The 19,439-nt window shown below is 46.6% G+C and overlaps 1 protein-coding gene across 2 annotated transcripts in view; it reads left to right on the top strand.

The window, feature by feature from the left end:
* Positions 1-470: 470 nt before the first annotated feature.
* The window catches only part of ALG5 (ALG5 dolichyl-phosphate beta-glucosyltransferase), a 42,522-nt gene continuing 23,553 nt past the window's right edge, over positions 471-19,439 (top strand). Inside the window, exons 1-3 of one of the 2 annotated variants that reach the window (XM_032955210.2) lie at positions 472-887; positions 4,966-5,140; positions 5,311-5,357. In XM_032955210.2, the coding sequence (XP_032811101.2) occupies positions 783-887; positions 4,966-5,140; positions 5,311-5,357 (327 nt within the window). In that variant the 5' untranslated portion in view covers positions 472-782. Of the gene's footprint in view, positions 888-4,965; positions 5,141-5,310; positions 5,358-19,439 lie in introns of both variants that reach the window. The other variant, XM_032955211.2, reaches the window with a different exon arrangement.

Below are 19,439 nucleotides of genomic sequence, written 5' to 3' on the forward strand. Positions count from 1 at the left end.
TTATAAGTGAACACAAAAAATAATGTATCATTGGAGACGTTGCGGGCACTGTAATGGGGTCTTCGTAGCCAGTTGTCAAGCGTTCTCTTCAGCGATTGGTCCTCTCGGTCATCACGTGACAATGCGATCGCCAATGTAATTTGGCGCGCCGTATCCTAATGCGCCACCGATTGGCCAAGTGTCGCCCACGTGACTCGCGATCGTTTCCGTTCTTGATAGAGGAGAGGGGAAGCGGGGGCATGGGGGGGGTGATGGGGGGAGGGATGAGGGAGGGGGCTGAGGGGGTGGGGGGCGGGGCTGAGGGGGTGGGGGGCGGGGATGGGGGGGTGGGGGGCGGGGGTGAGGGGGTGGGGGGCGGGGATGAAGGGGTAGGGGGCGGGGATGAGGGGGTGGGGGGCGGGGCTGAGGGAGGGGCTGAGGGAGGGAAGGTCTCGCGCTATTGGCTCGGGGGCCGATCACGTGGCGGGCGTCCAGCGCGCACCGTCCAGGAGACTCCACGGGCTGGCGCGCGAGTGGCCGCGTGCCACGCTTGTCACGTGACGCGCCTGTCACGTGGCGCGCCTGTCACGTGGCTCACTGCTACCGGTTTCGTGGTTGCTGGTCCCCCTCACGGCCTCCCGTCTCGTGCGCGTGGCACGGTGCCCGGCTTCGTAGGCGCTTGCTAACTCGCTGCGACTGAACAGCACTTGCCCCAACAGTCTGTTACAGGCTATACGGGGGGGGGGATCTTTGCCTGCGGAGACAGTGGGAGAGAGAGAGGGGGGAGGGGAGGGTGTTGGGAGATGACGGCGGTGACGGAGGAGGCGGCGGCGGCGGCGTCTCGTTGCTGCTGCGCGGCGGAAGCGGCCGCGGCGCTCGCCCTGCTCTGCCTGGCCGCGCTGCTGCTGGTAACCCTCCTCGAGAGACGCCACTCGCCTCACGGGGCAGAGCGGCGGCGGCGGCGGCACGCGGCACGCGAGTGTAGAGCAGCACTGGGGCGACGTGGCCGTACCGGAGCGCGTTTTAAAAAGTTCGCGGTTTGACCCCCAGCGGCCGCCCCGGGTAATGCTGTGTATGGACAGAGTAAACCACCGCGCTATATCAGACCTCGGAGTTGGCACTTTGCTCCTGAGCCACATTGCTGCCATACGCAAGAAGAGAATTGTGTATTGTCTGTTAACCGTAACATACTGTGATGATGACGACGACGACGAAAGCGACGTCTGCTTCGCAGTAGACATTTAAGATCCCGCGATCTTAGAGTAGGCCATGTATGCCACAGCATCAACCAGTCACAGCAACATTTTAAATATCCCACATTACTTAATGGATAGCCATTGTCATTTATATGCATTCATTAACCCCCCCCCCCTACCTCGCTCAAGAAGGGCTCACGAGTGATGTCACATCTAGATCTACCCCTTTATTTAAGGCACGAATCAAGAGGATTTCTCCACAAATCTGTCTGCCGCCTGATAAAGCTAGTAGTAATTACTGGCGAAACGTCGTACTCGGATTGCAATTGTTGTGGCTTTGCTCTCCAACACACCGGTGTGCTGTACTCGTAACGAATTGGCCACGTTCTGTTTACGTGACAACCCTTGCTAGTTGGCTGTGTCGGGTGGTGGCGGGTTTAACGACACATTTATATATTTACGCGATCTAACTCCCCCCCAAAAAACCCTGTAATATTGGTTTGTGAATTTGTGTAACACCGCGACTGACAGCAGGGCGCACAGGGGACAGAGACCGCGGTGGATGAATGTTTCAGATGTTGATGCGAGGCGCTTTTTGACGCGTAAATCGCTGTATCGTAAACGTTATAAGTACTAGAGAAGTACTTGGGCCACGTGTGTCGGTGTCACGGTTCAAGTGCGCCAATTTAGAATCGGTAATAGACTGCAGGAATCCGATGAGCTGTAAAGCCTCTCTGTCAAAGATGTCCAGTAGAGGCTGGTCCATAACGTTACAGCAAACAATACAAAAATACGACAGGATTGCAAAGTATTGGAAAGGTAAATAAATACAAATAATATTCTTGGTTCTTTCGGTAAAGTCACGTATAAGGGAAGCAATGAAATAATAAAAATATAAAACAAAATACTCACGAAGTTTCAAAAGAACCAAGAATATGAATCACTGCAGTCACGAAAGCTTTAAATCAAAAAATACAAAACTATAAAAAACTAATTTTTTTCTTACCAAGTAAAGCCCATTTCTGGTTTAAATTGAGATGCCTTCCCTTTATAACTCGCATATCCTCCGCCCTTCCCAAGTCAAGGGTCGTATATACTGTGACCCAGTTAGCATAATTTGAAAACTAGAGCCAATCAATTTTACGAATCATTTTCATTCTCAGTGACCCAGTATTACCAGTAAAGTTGGACTACATTTATTTCGGAACCGTTTTGGCTGTAGACCAGTAAAAAAAATCACTGCAAATAACTTTTTGTAATTTGCTTTTTTTTATCCGCAACATCGCTCCTTAACTCTGCAAATTATCAACACCCTCTTGATGAGACTTGACAGTCAGCTGGCGATGCTGTGCTGGGGGAAACAGATCAAATCGTAACAATTTAAAACGCCCTTTTTTAGTAATACAAATAAATTAATGTTATTTTTTATCGGTGGCCACCCGTGATTAAATCTGGTTCTCAAATGTAGTGCGTTGATTGTCATCGCCGTCAGCAATGACCGCACAAACAAGGGTTCAGAAAAGTTGATTCTCAACTTAATTTCGTTAAATTCAAGCTCCGAGAAGTAATCATAATATCGGCTTGGCTGTCGTGCGATGAACATTACTCTCTGTAGGTGCCGGGGCGGAGGAGGAAATTGCTGCCCCTCGACATTGTGGATCTGAGATCAGGTGGAAGGGATTTCGGAAGTAGCACTGTGGGATCTACTTCCGAGTGTCGTTGCGTAACATGGAGGGTTGCTTTGCTCTGCTAGAGATCCCAATGAATGACAAGACACGGCACAGTCGGATGATAAAAATGAGGAAGACATGGTATATATTTTAAAATACTGTGAATGTTTACTTTTCAGCCCTTTGGCAATCTATTGCCCGGTGATCGTCTCCTTGCGCCATATTAGTCGTCTAAATAACAATAATTATTTCAAATTAAATTGTGCCTATTTAAACAGCCTTCGCATTAAAGTATTTTATTCTCGTGAATGAAGCTTAAGAAGCTGGTGATCGTCAGTCCATGACACACAGCCCAGGGTTTTTCTGTTTCATTTGTTTGGTATAACCCTGTGAGCCATTCGGCTCTTGAATCGGGTGCAACCGCAACAAACATAAAACATGAACGAGAAAACATCTTAAAGTGACTATGCGCAAACAGAAAAGTCCAGGAAAAAAACGCAAAATCTTCCAGACAGTTTTCAGGGTAGCTTCCATCTAATGACCCTATATTGTCACCCTAGCGTTGGCACTGGCCAGCCTCTATAAGCATGCTTAGAGTACAAGACCTGCGTAATGGAACGTGAGATCCAAAAAAATATATACGGTACTCCTATTCAGCACATCTGTCTGGGGTATTCCAACGTGCATTTGAAGCGTCGTTCGTTGGAAAATAACTGTTCCATTGCACTCACAGTCCAGCCCATCATTACATCACTTTAGTGGCGTCATTGTGAAGTTGCTCCCATGCATTTCATTCCACCAATCCAGTGACGTCGATGGGTGACTGTGACCACGACGAAGTTTAACTTCCTGTAAGTCGGGTTTCAGCGGTGAACTGGCTGGGTTCATTGCTTGGACGGTCCGTGCAAATGTTTTTGTTAATATCCTATGACACCATCTTTTTGCCAATCTTGTTTATACAGTATTCACTCATTCGTGTTAATATTATCTGTGGTAATGTCACATGTATTTTAATAGTGTATAGCATTTTATTTAAATATGTAACAAAATATTACTTTGCAATCTTGTTACACATTTCCTTTATTTTTTGCAGGCATTATAAGATATGAGTTAGACGAGACCAGTTCCTCGATGGATTTGATCACAAGACTGTGAGAGATGGCGATGGCTTGTGGAAGTCTTCATCCAGCAGTGGCTGATGATTAGCATGTATAGCTCTTTCTTTTTTTGGCTGTTTGTTTTGCCTCTCATCACCAACCACGTCACACAACCACATTCCCGCTCTGGTTTGGAGGATGTCAACTCGCACCTCAGCCCTCGTCTGTAATAGGAACATACAAAAACAGATTGCACAACATTGGGTTAGACCAGGGGTCAGCAACCAACATAACAAGAAGAGACACTTTTTTTTTTCAAATTCAATAAAAAAACCCCGCAATATTTCAAGAGCTGCAATGCTTTTGAGTGGCACGGTCGTTATTTCCCATCTCGTTTGTACAATTCAGTTTGAGCCATGAGCCTAAGCGTAACATTTGCACACAATTCACTTCAACTATTGCATTCTTGTATATGGTAATTTTCGGGAGATAAGTGCTCCTGAGCAGACTGCTTCAAATAAATAACGTCACTAAGGAGTCTTTAAAGAGCTGACCCTCGGGCTGGAGCTATAATATTTTTTGTAATAATTAACCTCTTTAATTAGAATTCAATTATTTGTCTGGAAAAACAATACTGAGTCATAGGACTCTTTCAGGAGGATCCTGCGTTGGGTTATTTTACGATTTTTTTTTCCCAGCCAATTAATGAGTTTAAACAAGTGGGAGGAAACCGGAGCACCCGGAGAAAACCCATTCTCACGAGGGTGACAACCCTCCATCCCCCTACAGCTGGAAATAGATGCCGATTAGTCCCCTTACCGCACTGCCTTCTACTGCCGAGCCAGGTTACGGCACCTCAGCGCCCCCGGGAAGGCAGCTTAACAACACCTGCGCGGTGATCCACCAGCCCTCGCCGCCTTCACCAGAGCTGGAGTCCAGGCCACGTGCATAGTAGCCACTAGGATCTGGGTTATAGGTGTGCGTCTCCACTCTGCCTCTCTCACCGTGGGTATGGTTTGTCAGTTGGCACTCGTGGCTCACATGACGGCGTCCGGAGAGACAGAGCTGTGGCTCGGCAAGCAGGAGCCGCAATTCCTGGACCCGGTCACCGGTGCCCGGCGACTCTTCCCAACGCGCCACGATCCGGCGTCGCTCGCCCTCTCCGTCATCGTCCCCGCGTACAACGAGGAGGAGCGCAGTGAGTCGGCCACTCCGCTCGCGTTTCTCTCGCTTCCAACGTTTACAGAGGCATGCTGGGATTCAGTTTGCACCAGTATGCTGCGTGTGTACGTTGGGCTTGCGATGCTGGGATAATGCGATATGCGCTTGGTGCGGTCTTTTAGTCTCTTTATTTATTCCTGTTGACAGTGCCAGCCATGCTGGATGAAGCTATGAAATATCTAGAAGACAGAAAGGTAACGTCTTACATATTAATCCCATCCACTTTTCAGAAATACAATTGGTTTAATATACATGCCATGTCTTTTTCAACTAGTCCCAACACCGAAGGAACTAAACTGTAGTGATGTAAACATGCATTGATTCATACATTCAGCAGACCCTGCGGTTCTATTGTACATATTGAGCTTGTACTAGTTTTTTGTCCATTATAAATACATGATTAATTATTAAGCAAACACCATTCCCTCCATTGTTAGCAAGCCATGCCTTATGCCTTAGCATGCCGTGGCAAGATGTTAACTCCCTCGCCTGGTATGCAGGAGGTTGTGGGTTTGATCCCGACCTGTATATTTTGAGTTTGCATGTTCTCCCCATGGTCGCGTGGATTTTTCTCTGGGCCCTCCGGTTTTTCCCTTCCCATTTAGAAACACGCGTTTAGAGTTTTTGGCTGCTATAAATTTCCACATGATGAGCCACTTAGTTGAGCTATTGTTTGTGGTCAGGTCGCTTCTGAAAAGAGCTCTGTAACTCAGTGGGCCTGACCTGGTGAAATATAAAATAATTTAAGCTGTGGAAGCGTCACAGAAGGAATGTGGTGGTTTTAAATCTTGACTTAAAGCTTTCGTGACCGCAGGAATTCATATTTTTGGGGTCTTTCGGTAAAGTCACGTAGATAGGTTCAAAGAAAATAAAACACTACGACGTTTCGATCTCAACACAAGCGGTCGTCATCAGGAAAAGGGGATAAACCTCTCAAGGCAACCTTTTAAACCTTTATAAACAGTTTGTATTGAGAGGCTAACCCCCTTTTCCTGATGACGACTGCTTGTGTTGCGATCGAAACGTCGTAGTTTTAATTTTCTTTGAACCTACGTACGTGACTTTACCGAAAGACCCAAAGAATATGTGGTGGTCTTGTTGCTGCTATGGGACCTGCTTTAGCTCGCCAGGGGGCAGCACACATCCACCATAGTGTCATCTTCACATCTACACTCCCATGCCCATTGGATGCATTGTCAAATAATTAGGGTCGTGATTCGATTCACAAATCGATTTTTTTTCCTGTCTCATTTTAACAATTTTATTTGTTCGTTTCTCGGTTTTTTTCTGTCTCGTTTGTACGATTCTATTTGATCCATTATTCCTAATCGTAACATTTGCACATAATTCACTTCAAGTATTCTATTCTTGCATATGACAGTTTTCAGGAGATAAATGCTCCTGAACATACTGCTTCAACTGAATATAATAAATTTTCACACGCACGGTTCGACGCGTGTATCAAAGCACAAGCATCGACATTAATGGATGCATTTATCTATGTATAAATACCAACTATATCCAGTAAGTCCTGGTTTAACGCTGTAGATGTGTGCCGTGTTAAGCGAAAAGCGCGTTAAGCGAAAACAATTTCCCTATAAACAATGCAACGAAAGCATTTGCCGAGAAACGAGGTACTTACGCGCACGCGCAGTGAGATGGCGGGACAAATAACTGAGGGTACGCCGCCAAGTCACTGTACCATTCCGCGCATTGTATCGCACCGCTCAGCTGCACAGCTCAAGGAAGTAGTTTGTCGTCAACCGCTTGGAAACCGCGTTTTACCGGTGCGCGTTCCGCGTTTTAACGGCACACGTTCCCGAATGGAAGAACCGCGTTTTAACGGCGGACGTTCCCGAATGGAAGAAGCGCGTTTTAACGGCGGACGTTCCCGAATGGAAGAAGCGCGTTTTAACGGCGGACGTTCCCGAATGGAAGAAGCGCGTTTTAACGGCACACGTTCCCGAATGTACAGTGAGGGGAAAAAAGTATTTGATCCCCTGCGATTTTGTACGTTTGCCCACTGACAAAGGAATGATCAGTCTGTAATTTTAATGGTAGGTTTATTGAACAGTGAGAGACAGAATAACAACAACAACAAAAATCAAGAAAAACGCATGTCAAAAAAGGTATAAATTGATTTGCATTTTAATGAGGGAAAATAAGTATTTGACCCCCTCTCAATCAGAAAGATTTCTGGCTCCCAGGTGTCTTTTATACAGGTAACGAGCTGAGATTAGGAGCACACTCTTAAAGGGAGTGCTCCTAATCTCAGCTTGTTACCTGTATAAAAGACACCTGTCCACAGAAGCAATCAATCAGATTCAAAACTCTCCACCATGGCCAAGACCAAAGAGGTCTCCAAGGATGTCAGGGACAAGATTGTAGACCTACACAAGGCTGGAATGGGCTACAAGACCATTGCCAAGCAACTTGGTGAGAAGGTGACAACAGTTAGTGCGATTATTCGCAAATGGAAGAAACACAAACGAACTGTCAATCTCCCTCGGCCTGGGGCTCCATGCAAGATGTCACCTCGTGGAGTTGCAATGATCATGAGAACGGTGAGGAATCAGCCCAGACCAACACGGGAGGATCTTGTCAATGATCTCAAGGCAGCTGGGACCATAGTGACCAACAAAACAATTGGTAACACACTACGCCGTGAAGGACTGAAATCCTGCAGTGCCCGCAAGGTCCCCCTGCTCAAGAAAGCACATATACATGCCCGTCTGAAGTTTGCCAATGAACATCTGAATGAATCAGAGGACAACTGGGTGAAAGTGTTGTGGTCAGATGAGACTAAAATGGAGCTCTTTGGCATCAACTCAACTGCCTATGACCCCAAGAACACCATCCCCACCGTCAAACATGGAGGTGGAAACATTATGCTTTGAGGGTGTTTTTCTGCTAAGGGGACAGGACAACTTCACCGCATCAAAGGGACGATGGACGGGGCCATGTACCGTCAAATCTTGGGTGAGAACCTCATTCCCTCAGCCAGGGCATTGAAAATGGGTCGTGGATGGGTATTCCAGCATGACAATGACCCAAAACACACTGCCAAGGCAACAAAGGAGTGGCTCAAGAAGAAGCACATTAAGGTCCTGGAGTGGCCTAGCCAGTCTCCAGACCTTAATCCCATAGAAAATCTGTGGAGGGAGCTGAAGGTTTGAGTTGCCAAACGTCAGCCTCGAAACCTTAATGACTTGGAGAAGATCTGCAAATAGGAGTGGGACAAAATCCCTCCTGCGATGTGTGCAAACCTGGTAGCCAACTACAAAAAAAAGTCTGACCTCTGTGATTGTCATCAAGGGTTTTGCCACCAAGTACTAAGTCATGTTTTGCAGAGGGGTCAAATACTTATTTCCCTCATTAAAATGCAAATCAATTTATAACATTTTTGACATGCGTTTTTCTGAATTTTGTTGTTGTTATTCTGCCTCTCACTGTTCAAATAAACCTACCATTAAAATTATAGACTGATCATTTCTTTGTCAGTGGGCAAACGTACAAAATCAGCAGGGGATCAAATACTTTTTTCCCTCACTGTAAGAACCGCGTTTTAACGGCGCACGTTCCCGAATGGAAGAAGTAGATGCAAACGTGTCGACTGTATTTGACATCTGCTGTGCTTTTTGAATGCGACCCATTTGTGCATGTTGAACTTCTTTCGCGCAGTACGTAGCCAACCGTGCCAATCGGAGGTGCGGGGGGAACGACAACAAACTAAACACAAAAGGCAGTTACGTAGAATTCGTTTTAAATTTAGATTTAAAAGTGCATAGCCCCAGTGACTTGCTTGAGCTACGCAGTGGGTTTTGTGCGTTGTGTATGTATGTATTTTGTAGCTTCTTTCGCACCGTGCGTAGTTAATCGTGCTAATTGGTTTGTTTTTGAGATGATGGGCTGTTAACAGGATTAAATGAATCCGTGACAGAATTAATGATAAATTATGTTAATGCTTTTGGCCCATATATGGATTAAAGGGGTGTGGCTTTGCCCATATAAGGAATACTGGAACGGGAATTGACATTTTTTTGACGATTCATTGTTCGATTAAACGGGAATCGACCTGGATCCATCATGGATCAAGCACGGTGATTCCTGTCACGTGGTTTGTGGATCAAAACCGACGATTTGTGGATCGCGCGTGATTTGCCGATCCAAAGAGACGATTTGCGGATCGAAAAAGCCCCACATTGGGCCGCCCCTTGACGCCGATTGGCTTCCTTCTGCACTGACATAATTTGTCATTCTGTCGCGGATCAATTTCACCGCCGTTGCAGCGCGTCAAAAAACCAAAAACCCCCCCCTGCGCTCGCGCGATCGAGAGGAGTGGGATTCCTCGGGGGGGGGGGGGGGGTCGGCCGCGGTCGCCGCTCCGCCAGTTCGCACAGTCCGGCTGCTGCATCCGCAGTGTGGAGGACAACCAAATCCATGTTTGTACTGTATTAATCATTTTTATTTCCTTATGGTGCTTAAAAAGCAGCTGACTAAATATTATAACTGTGTTTTGAGTGTGGTAGTCCTTTCGATGACATCAGGAGTAGCTTGATGCATGTCGTCCGTGGCTCCTGTAAAAGTGAATAATGGACAGCGGTCGGTTATGTGATGAAATTCGCTCCCACGATCATGCCGCGATGGTCACCAACGCATATGAACCGGCGTGGGCAAGTATAGCCAAACAATCCCCAATAGCCGCGTGGTGTGGCGAGGCCCTCATTCAGCAGTGCATTGACAAAAGAGTGCTGTACATGCACGTGTATGTGTGTGTGTACCGTTAAGTCCACGGGCAAGAGGGCGTCGGAGCTTGTTGTGCCTTTGGTGCCGCCACTCCTTGCCATCCGCTTCCTTCCGTGGGAAATGGGAAACAGCAGGAGTGGGAGTCATCTGAAGGTGGTGGCTAAAGGCGCCCTGGGATACGTTTGTGGGACCTCGATTGGCACGGATCTAGAGATGAGTCTCCTGTCGGGCGCTGTGGTGGTGAAATGTGAACTACCTCGCCAGGTATACAGGAGTTCGTGGGTTCGATCCCGACCCTGATGCCTGTATATTTGGAGTTTGCGTGTTCTCCCCGTGGTCGTGTGGATTTTTCTCCGAGTCCTCCGGTTTTCCCCCCTACACATTTATAATCAACATCACGCATTTTGGAGTATTTGGCTGCTATAAATTTCCAAATGACGAGCCACTTCGTTGAGCCATCGTGTGTGGCCAGGCCACTTCTGAAAAAGAGCTACATAGCTCAGTGGGCCTTACCTGGTAAAATAAATATTGTTTAGTAGGAGCGGAAGGAAGGCTCCACAACAGGGTAGCAGAACGCTGGCAGAGCTGAGCAAGAAAGGAGGCAAATTGAATCCACAATCAATGAGAGCGGAGTAGCGACTGGACAAGCAATGGTTTGCCTTTCTTCCAATTCGATTGTATTCTCATTATCCGGGGTCAACGTTCCATATAAGATTAAATTCTCTCTTTACCGTTGTGGTGAATGTCGAGCTGCTGGTGACTGCGGTAAATGTGAGCCAAGAACAATATATAATTACACATTGAAAATAGTCGAGTTTTTTCCACTTGCAATTCGATGCATGTACCCTGAGCCTGAAAATGTATTTTAATCAATAAATTGATGCATTTATAGATTGTGAAGAGCTGCAGGTCAGTTCTTCCAGCTACCAACCATCTCACCGTGACACGAGTATATATTATTCATAATTTACAGCCCTTTGTCACTTTACTGCCGGATGTAGACCTCCCCACACTGCATCGGCTTTGGGGGTTTAACCGCCCTTCACTAAACTTTTTTAACCGCCCTTCACTAAAAAAAAAATCTAGATTGAAAGCTAATTTCTTTAGTACTTGTTGTTGTTTTTGGTTTGTTGTCCTTCCCCCTCCTCCGCACCTCTGATTAGCACGGTTGGCTACGTAAGGTGCGAAAGAAGTTCAACAAACACACATACGTGCATACAGACTGGTCCAGTGTGGGTTGGGCACGCGTGCGGTGCCCAGGATCAGCTCAGATATCACTCGCCGACATTGTTTGCAGCGGCAAGAAATCGAGATCCGGTGTGCCGTATTCGTTGTGCAGTGCGCTAACTACTGCTCCATTCCCAAGTGAATACAGTGCGGCATAAAATGAAAACTGCAATGCCAGACTGCAGTCAAACACTGATTACAGTACAACACATTGTGATGTCTTGGATAACGATGGACATGTTAGCTAAAAAACTCAACATGTGCATCAACATAACACTGCCGTTAAAAGAAAACGTTACAATAGGCGATATTTCGGGCAATGGCCCTTCTTCAGGAGCACCATAGATCAGTGGTTCTTAACCTTTTCTGCAGCCTTGCACCCATTTGGTTCTCAGTCTTTAAAAAAAATTGTCATGTTAATAAATACATGGGTTTGATGAAACAAAGTAGTTGTACTTACGTGCCCTTGCTTAATTTGTGTTTCAATGATTTAGCTTCTAAAACAAATCTGGCCATGTCTCGTACTCTCAGAATGGGCATCTTGCACCCCCGGGAGGGAGGTGCACACCGGGTTAAGAACCACTGACATAGATCGTCTCTTTGCATTGCACATAGATGTTAGCACATTGAAGAGATATGTTCCAATTATCGATGTAGATAGCACCTGGATGATAGAGAATAGACATTTTGGGCGAGAGCCATGCCCTCAAAGGGAAGCGGTATTGACGATTACGTTAGGTTTTTAGTTATTTGCATTTGTGCACTGCCACCAATTCAAACGCGCGTGCATTGCGATCGTTGTCGTCGGATGAAGTCTGCATTGCCGAACAAAACCAAAACGGCAGGAGAATGCGCAGGGAAGTGGTTTAGTGTGCAACACTGGCATTGAACGGTGTTAAAATCGGCGGTATTACAGCAACTTCAAACGTGGCAGCTGGAAAACCAAGTGCTCTTCCCCTGCCGCGTACTGCCTGCGTCCCGCTAACAGATGCGGTTGCAGTCTTGCTTGTGCACAGCTTGAATGTCGTCGTACACAAACTTTCAGTGGGATCCTGTTGCCCGACTTTTCACATTGGCACATGCAATTCCCATATACTTTTATGTACGTTTATATTTATATATGGATAAACTGGGCCTCTTGCCATAGTAACGTGGAGATTCCGCCGCTGGCTCAGTTGCTAATAGGTCCACATTTAGATCCAACGTCCCCTCTTCCAATGATTGCCACTTTTATTTTATTTACTCTTGACCTTTTCCTTTTTCCATGCTGCACAGGGTGGTGTTTACATCGTCAAGTGTCACATCTGGAACATAATCCTTATCTCAACGTGAACTCCGGTCATCCTCGCAGTGGCTCTTGGCTAGCCATCGAGCAAAGACGGTCACTGCATCGCACACTTTTATATGCGCTTCTGCAGCTGTCTGGAATGCTCTTCTTTCCAATATAAGGACGCCGGTGGAGCCGTGCACTTTTAAATCTAGATCGGAAACTCATTTCTTGAGAGCTATTTTTTGTGTTTAGTTTGTTGCCCTTTCTCCGCACCTATGAGTAGCATGGCTGGCTATGTACGGTGCGACATAAGTTAAACATACATCTAATAAATAGTTGGTTTCTGCGGGTCTACTCAACCTTTCCTGTAAATATCTGCACAGAATTCCTTCACTGGTTTCATAATTCTGTCCCTATGCATTGCTGTGGTCCCATCCTTCTCCCCAGGGGGGGCGACTGTTTGTAAATTATCAATCATAAACTTCCTTTCTGCCGGTTTCACACTTCCACATCTTCAATCAGTCGTGAAAGAAACACAACCAGGGAATGGACGTTGTCACTTTAATGGGAAAAAACTTTAGACAACTGACAAATTGCAAAGGGCGATGCACGGAAAGTGGGGGGCACAATAAACAAAACACGTTGAAGAAAATAAGAGATAAGGAAAGGAAAGGAATTGCCAAACAAAACAAAGGAATTCAAACAATTACGCAAATCTGCTAGGAAAATAATAATGAATTAAGTGATAAAACTACGCAAAAAATAAGATGATACACTGTCTACATACATTCATATACATCCATTATGTATGTACGTTAAGCGTCTTTGGCACTGTACGTAGCCAACCGTGCTAATCAGAGGTGCAAAACATGCATATCCAGCAGGGAGCGATATCTGAACCGATTTTACGTGCCCTGCCCAGCAGCACTGACCAGTAGAAAACCTACATACCATTCATCGTCCGTGCCAGGACCCTCCTGAAAAAAAGAATCAGACACTGGCTTCCCTGGGTAAACACGCATAATAAATAGTAACCTGAGATAATAACCCCCCGCATGGCAGGCATAGCTTTGGGAGGCCTTCAATACAGCAGTGGATTGACAAAAGGGCTATACATTTATTATACATACGTCATTATCCTTCGCATGTAGCCCAGGTGTTGCCTTGCCGACATTTTATCCCGAGCAAATCCCTCTGGAGTGGCAATGGAACATTTAGCCCCGGTCAGCATTCAGGACGGGACGGGTCTGGTAATTGAGGAAGTGCCCGTAAATATCTCCAGTATTGGCTAAGACACCTGCGCTCGGTGACACTAATACCACCACACAATGGCCTAGTCCGAGGCTCGTTCATTAATATACTAACGTACGGCTTCTGTGTACCCCTGGGATGTTACATTGTTTAATGCTGCCGGGGGGGGGGGGGGGGGGGGGGGGCAAGGGTTGAGGTAAACCTGGCCGTACAGAGCCGGTCGCGAGGCAGCGAACAGAACCTGGAGAAGGAAATGATGCCTTCGGAAAGCTCATGCAGAAAGTAAACCGTAAAGCTATTGTCGAGCACAATGGAGTTGCAGACAAATATGGCGACGCCGTTCGTCAATGTTACGTCCGTTGCATAACGGCGCACGGTCAATTGATCGTGAAATCGTGGAAGAGTTCAAAGCGGCGCTTCCTTTCTTTCCACGTTTTGACTCCCGCCGCTCTCTCTCCTCTCCCCCTTTACTTGGAATCAAGTTGCACAATTCACGGCCTTTCTGGGAATCCATGTGACTTGGACTCGTAGGGAGAGGGAGAGATGAGAGAGGGGGATGGGGGAGGAAAAAAACACCAGCCGATGGTGAATCACGAGTGGAAATCAATCCTAACAAAATTATTCGCTGGGTTGAGCCAAGCGCTTGGGGTTTTTTTTCTCTTCCTGTGAACTGAAGGTCATAGCTCACTCTGCAAGCGCGGGGGCCCCTTGTGCAGTGGTCGAGGACGAAATGAATCCCGAGCCCCCCACCACGTTTTAGAGCTTTAACCCCCCGCAACCTGCGCGGAACGACAGGGGGGTGAGCGGTGAAAATGTGGGACGAGGGAGCGCTGAACTCCCCGTAAGCACCGTACGTAGGGGCCAGAGCCATTGCCTCCGACGGTCGCCAATAAACATCCCAAGACCTGGCGGGCTTTTGTTGTTGATGTAAAAGTACAATTAACTTGCCACGATCAGAAAGTACTCTATAAGTAAGTAGAATTCAGTTTTGCACCTTTATGAGAATATGCTATCTAAAATTACGTGTGCTACATTCGCTGTGTTAGCCGTAATGCTCCGTAACAACGCACGAGTTTGTATACAGTATCAGAAGCGTTTACTATAATTGTGTCTCTTTGCATGTTTGACCAGCTGCTAAGTTTAAACAAGTATGACATTTACCGCCTCTTTTTCTGATCATGAAATTCTTTCGTACGAGAGAAAATAATTATAAATCCGCGGTGGGAAATCGGGCGTAACAAAAATTAAATCTACATAACTGGCTCGCTTATAGCATGCAAACATACCTTAAAGTAAACCGACCAACTCTGAACCCCCGCTTTATAATTCACGTCTCCGCCGAGCTGACTTATACTTCACAACGGCAGCTTTTGATAAAAAGAAACAGAAAACCAAAAAACGGCGTGCACACAAATAAATGAAAAGCTTAAAGCGGGCCCTTTCAGGTGAAATGGTTAATAAATTGGATGGCGGTGGTCGTTTGTGTCAGGGCGCTAATTCAGACAGGCAGAGTCAGAAACCGTAGTGCGCTGAAACTCGATTATGGGATGCGTGGCGATCATATCTGCATGGCTTGATAGATTGCCCTGCCGTTAAATTACCCGCAGAGAGGGGGATTGAATGACAGGGTTAGCAGCCAGGGCTCCATAATGGCTGATAAGCCAGTGGGGGTTGTGTGATAAGGCTATGAACCTTCTCACTGGCTTATCAGCAATATCAATTTTCAGATTTTATAAGCAAAAGAGGGCATTATTTTTGCACCGAGGAAAATACCTAAATGCTCTCGTAACAAATTCATTATTATCTGTAAAGTAAGTCCAGCGTGTGTGTGAGTGTATAAGCAACGGCGAACAGAATTTGATCGTTGTAATACTTAAAAATGGGAAACGGGTCTTGCAGCGGTTACAGCGCTGTGCTTCGAAACCGGTGATTCGAGTTCGATTCCCGCTCGCGCAAAACACCCGTAATGATTTTCTGAACCGGTCCTCGGCCTCGCCTAGGTCGACTCGGCCTCCAATGAGTACTTGGTGCAGTAGATAAACATCGCCACTAGGGGAGAGACAAAGGCGGCCGGGCGTGGCGCTGTCCACCCACCCCCTTCGTGTGTTGTTCCGGCCTTCATAGGAGCTTGCTAATAGCACTTGCCCCAACAGCCTGTTAAGGCTATACGGGAGATCTTCGTATAAGAGACGGCAAACAGAATTTGATAATTGTACTTTAAAATGTCACGCCAACGTGATGTTCTGCTGATTTTTAACACTTCACAGTGCTTCCTGCTTACAATGAACACTTTATGAATATGGGTGTGAGCTTAAAAAATAAAAAGACCGTTAACTCTGCCTATGCTTTTCACGGCATGTTTTTACACCTTGATAACTTCTAATCACGTTTACTTATGAAGCGCACATGATAGTGCATGTTCTATTAATACCTTACCTGTGCTACGATGTGTATTGTACACGGTACAAGCACATTGTTTTTCTTCTATGAAACAAAATTTTACTCACTCAAGAGGGGCCAGGTCTGCCATGGAAGCCCAGGAGCTTGGGATTAGAAAGATTTGGCTGATATATTTCACATTAGCAGATTGTACATTTTGGCAAGTCGCGTGATTTTTTGCGGTCCGTTCACAAGCCTCCTAAGTAAGTTGTTTACCAGAATTGCCATCTTCGTGTTGGCCACGTCCGCCCATCTGTTATTGACTGCGATATTACGGCACGTCAACTTAAATTCCAATGTGAACCTCGTCATAAATTGCTGCTCGAACGAATTCTTATTTCGCATTTTAAAATGCGTTAAGATTATTGAGATTATTTGGCTGCTATAAATGGCTGCTTATAAAGCCGCTTCGTTGAGCTATCATTCGTGGCCAGGTTGCTTCTGAAAAAGAAGCTCATCCCTCATTGGGATTTTCTTGATCAAATAAAAAATAATTTTTTTGTGATTTTCTTACCTTTCCTATACTTTGCAGTTTGTTTTTGTAATTTTTTTCTGACCAAGTGTGCCCCTATTGGACATCTGTGCAAAAGAGCTTCATAGCTCATCGGATTCCTCCAGTCTAAATAAAGATTCTGATAATTGTCTCAGAACCTCCCTGCCAAAGTCTTTAATAATTAATCAATTATCAGACAAGGGTATATTTTGATTTAAAGCTTTCGTGACTGCAGTAATTCATATTCTTAGTTTTTTCGGTAAAGTCACGTTGAAGAGAAACAACAAAATAATAAAATATATATAAAACAATAAAAAATTCTCACGACGTTTCGACCATAACTCAAACGGTCGTCTTCAGGTGTTTGACGACCATTTGAGTTATGGTCGAAACGTCGTGAGAATTTTTATTGTTTTATATATATATTTTATTATTTTGTTGTTTCTCTTCAACGTGACTTTACCGAAAAAACTAAGAATAAGGGTATATTTTTTTACCACCAACGCATAACATAAAATAAGACGCGGGTTCACGTGCCAGCAGGTTTTCTGGACCAAGGCTTATCAGTTTAACACGTAGGCTTTCACGACCAATATCATCTACAATACAGTTTTTTTCGGTTAGATCGCGATATAACTAAAAAAAAACCTTAGAATCAGTGTTTAAATAGCTAAACCCTAGTTTAAAAGGGTAAAGGCGCCATTGATCGCTCACGCCGCTGCTGGCGGAAGAGCCTCCACCAGAACGAGCTGTAGGATTGGTCGACTCCACCACGCTTCTCCCGATCTCTTGGGAGAGGTGGGAGTGCCCACATCTTACCGAACCACACCTGTAACCTAACAATCGACCGACGGCGGTCAACCCATTGATACAGCTGCCTGCGCAGAGGTCGCGAGGGATGTAAGAAGCATGGCCCGCCGTTGTTTTTAACAGTCATGCCGGGAGGTCGAACCGGCGACCTCTGGATTGCAAGTCCAGTGGGCTAACCATTGCACACCCACGGCAGCATCCTTTAGTCCATGGACCAAATTATTGCATTTTCGTTTTTTGACGCAAAAAAAACCCACCCTGTGGGCTTTTTATTCATTTGTCGTTTAAGTTCCCGTGGTCTACCAAGGCGACACGTCACTTTTGTGACCTGCAATCGGCGTTTATTAGAGAGTCTCGGGACGCGATTGCCACTTGGGGTAGAGTACGCAGGCATGCCCAGAGAAACCCCATGCAGGTGAGGGGGTAGTACAACATCTGCACAGGCGTAATGAAAACATCTTGTAAATTTCAGCAGGCCCAGGGCAATCGTCATGCCCAGAATGAACCGCATGGCGTCTGTCAACCGTGCCTCGGCGGTGCTGGTTCGTGGCCATGTGCCCCCCACATCCAGACGACGAAGGACTACTCGCTGTGTGTTCAGAACGCAAGCAGCCGCGTCTCATGCACCCCGCTCCGTGTTTGCGTTATGGATCCATACAGGTTGATGGAGTGGTGAGCGGCGCAGTGGTTAGCACACTGCGTGACGAACCTGTCAATCTGAGTTCGATCCCCCATCGCGGATAACAGTTGACGAGCGACATGTGAACTGCCCCTGCCCGGCCCCACCCTTCGCCGCACCCGCACTGACCAGCATGGTGAAGTATGGTTCAACAATACCCCCCCCCCCCTTATGGCTGACATGTTGTGGGGAATGCCTTCATTCAGCAGTGAATTGGCAAAGGAGTCTCAATGTTTAATTGTTTTTTTTTTCTAAGAAACATTCTCCTACAGTCGGGCTCTCTTGAGGAATATGCCCCCCCAGCCCGTCCTCTCTTGCCTCTCTCGCCTCTCTCGGTGTCCCCGTGCCCTCTTCCCCGAGTAAAACCACCTCTCGCAGCTGTTGCCAACATAAAAAAACCCGACGCTAATTGATCCCAAAACCTGTGATGTAAGCTTCCTCTCGTATCGCTAATCCTGCCATTGCCTCCCTCCTTTAGGACCCCCCGACCCCCATCTACCCCACCCCCCCCCCCTCCAGATCCAACACCTCCCCTGCGTCGCCCCACCCAGAACACACCTCGCAGGGAGGCACGTCCTGAAACGCCGTGCCTTCAGGGTAGGGGAAGAGGGAATAAAAGAAGTGTCGGATGTAAATTAATAATTAATAACGCCCCCCACCGCATCCTTGACGAAAGGCGGTGGTTGTGGGTGGTGTCGAGCACAGTAAGAAGCTTGGCCAGCTTTGTTGTCGGTTATCGCCGAGGCCACGGCTTAGCGGAGTGTTGCGACGCACGCATCACTGGTGCCAAATTCACGCCATCCGGTCTGGCCCAGGTTTGTCCCTGCGGCGGTGACGACATCTGCACGAAATCAATCGCCCGCGGTCTTTATTTGTAACCGGGTAAGGAGAGCCTATTGAGATTCAACCGTCGCGTTGCCAAGGGAGGCCTGAGTCTAGCAGACAACTGGAGCGATGCAGAACCGAGCAATACAAAAACACGTAGAATAAAATATCAAAATCGTAGCGCACACACGTGAAAATATGCCAAAACAATTATACATATTCCTGATGAGGGCTCTTGCCTAATAAAATTAAGATGTTTCGTGACTTCATTGGCCACACGTTGAGTTCTGTTGAGCCGGTGGTCTGGATAAGGCCGAGAGCTTTAAACAGTACGTGCAGTGCTGCGCACCGTTGTGTGGTTGTCTCTTTGTTTGTTACAAGCCTGCGGTTACGTTTCTGATGCCCGTAGCTTTTCTCATCATTTACAGATTTGATGCTGTGGCCCAGCACATCAATTTGTTTTCACTCTCCCTAAAACCCCGTTTCATTGCTTCTACCATTCTCCCCTCTGCCCAATCCCTCTGTGGTGTCCTCTG

Source organism: Petromyzon marinus, chromosome 16 (assembly GCF_048934315.1).
Source record: "Petromyzon marinus isolate PM22_M1 ecotype Great Lakes invasive population chromosome 16, UKy_Petmar_22M1.pri1.0, whole genome shotgun sequence".
NCBI classification, from domain to species: domain Eukaryota; kingdom Metazoa; phylum Chordata; class Hyperoartia; order Petromyzontiformes; family Petromyzontidae; genus Petromyzon; species Petromyzon marinus.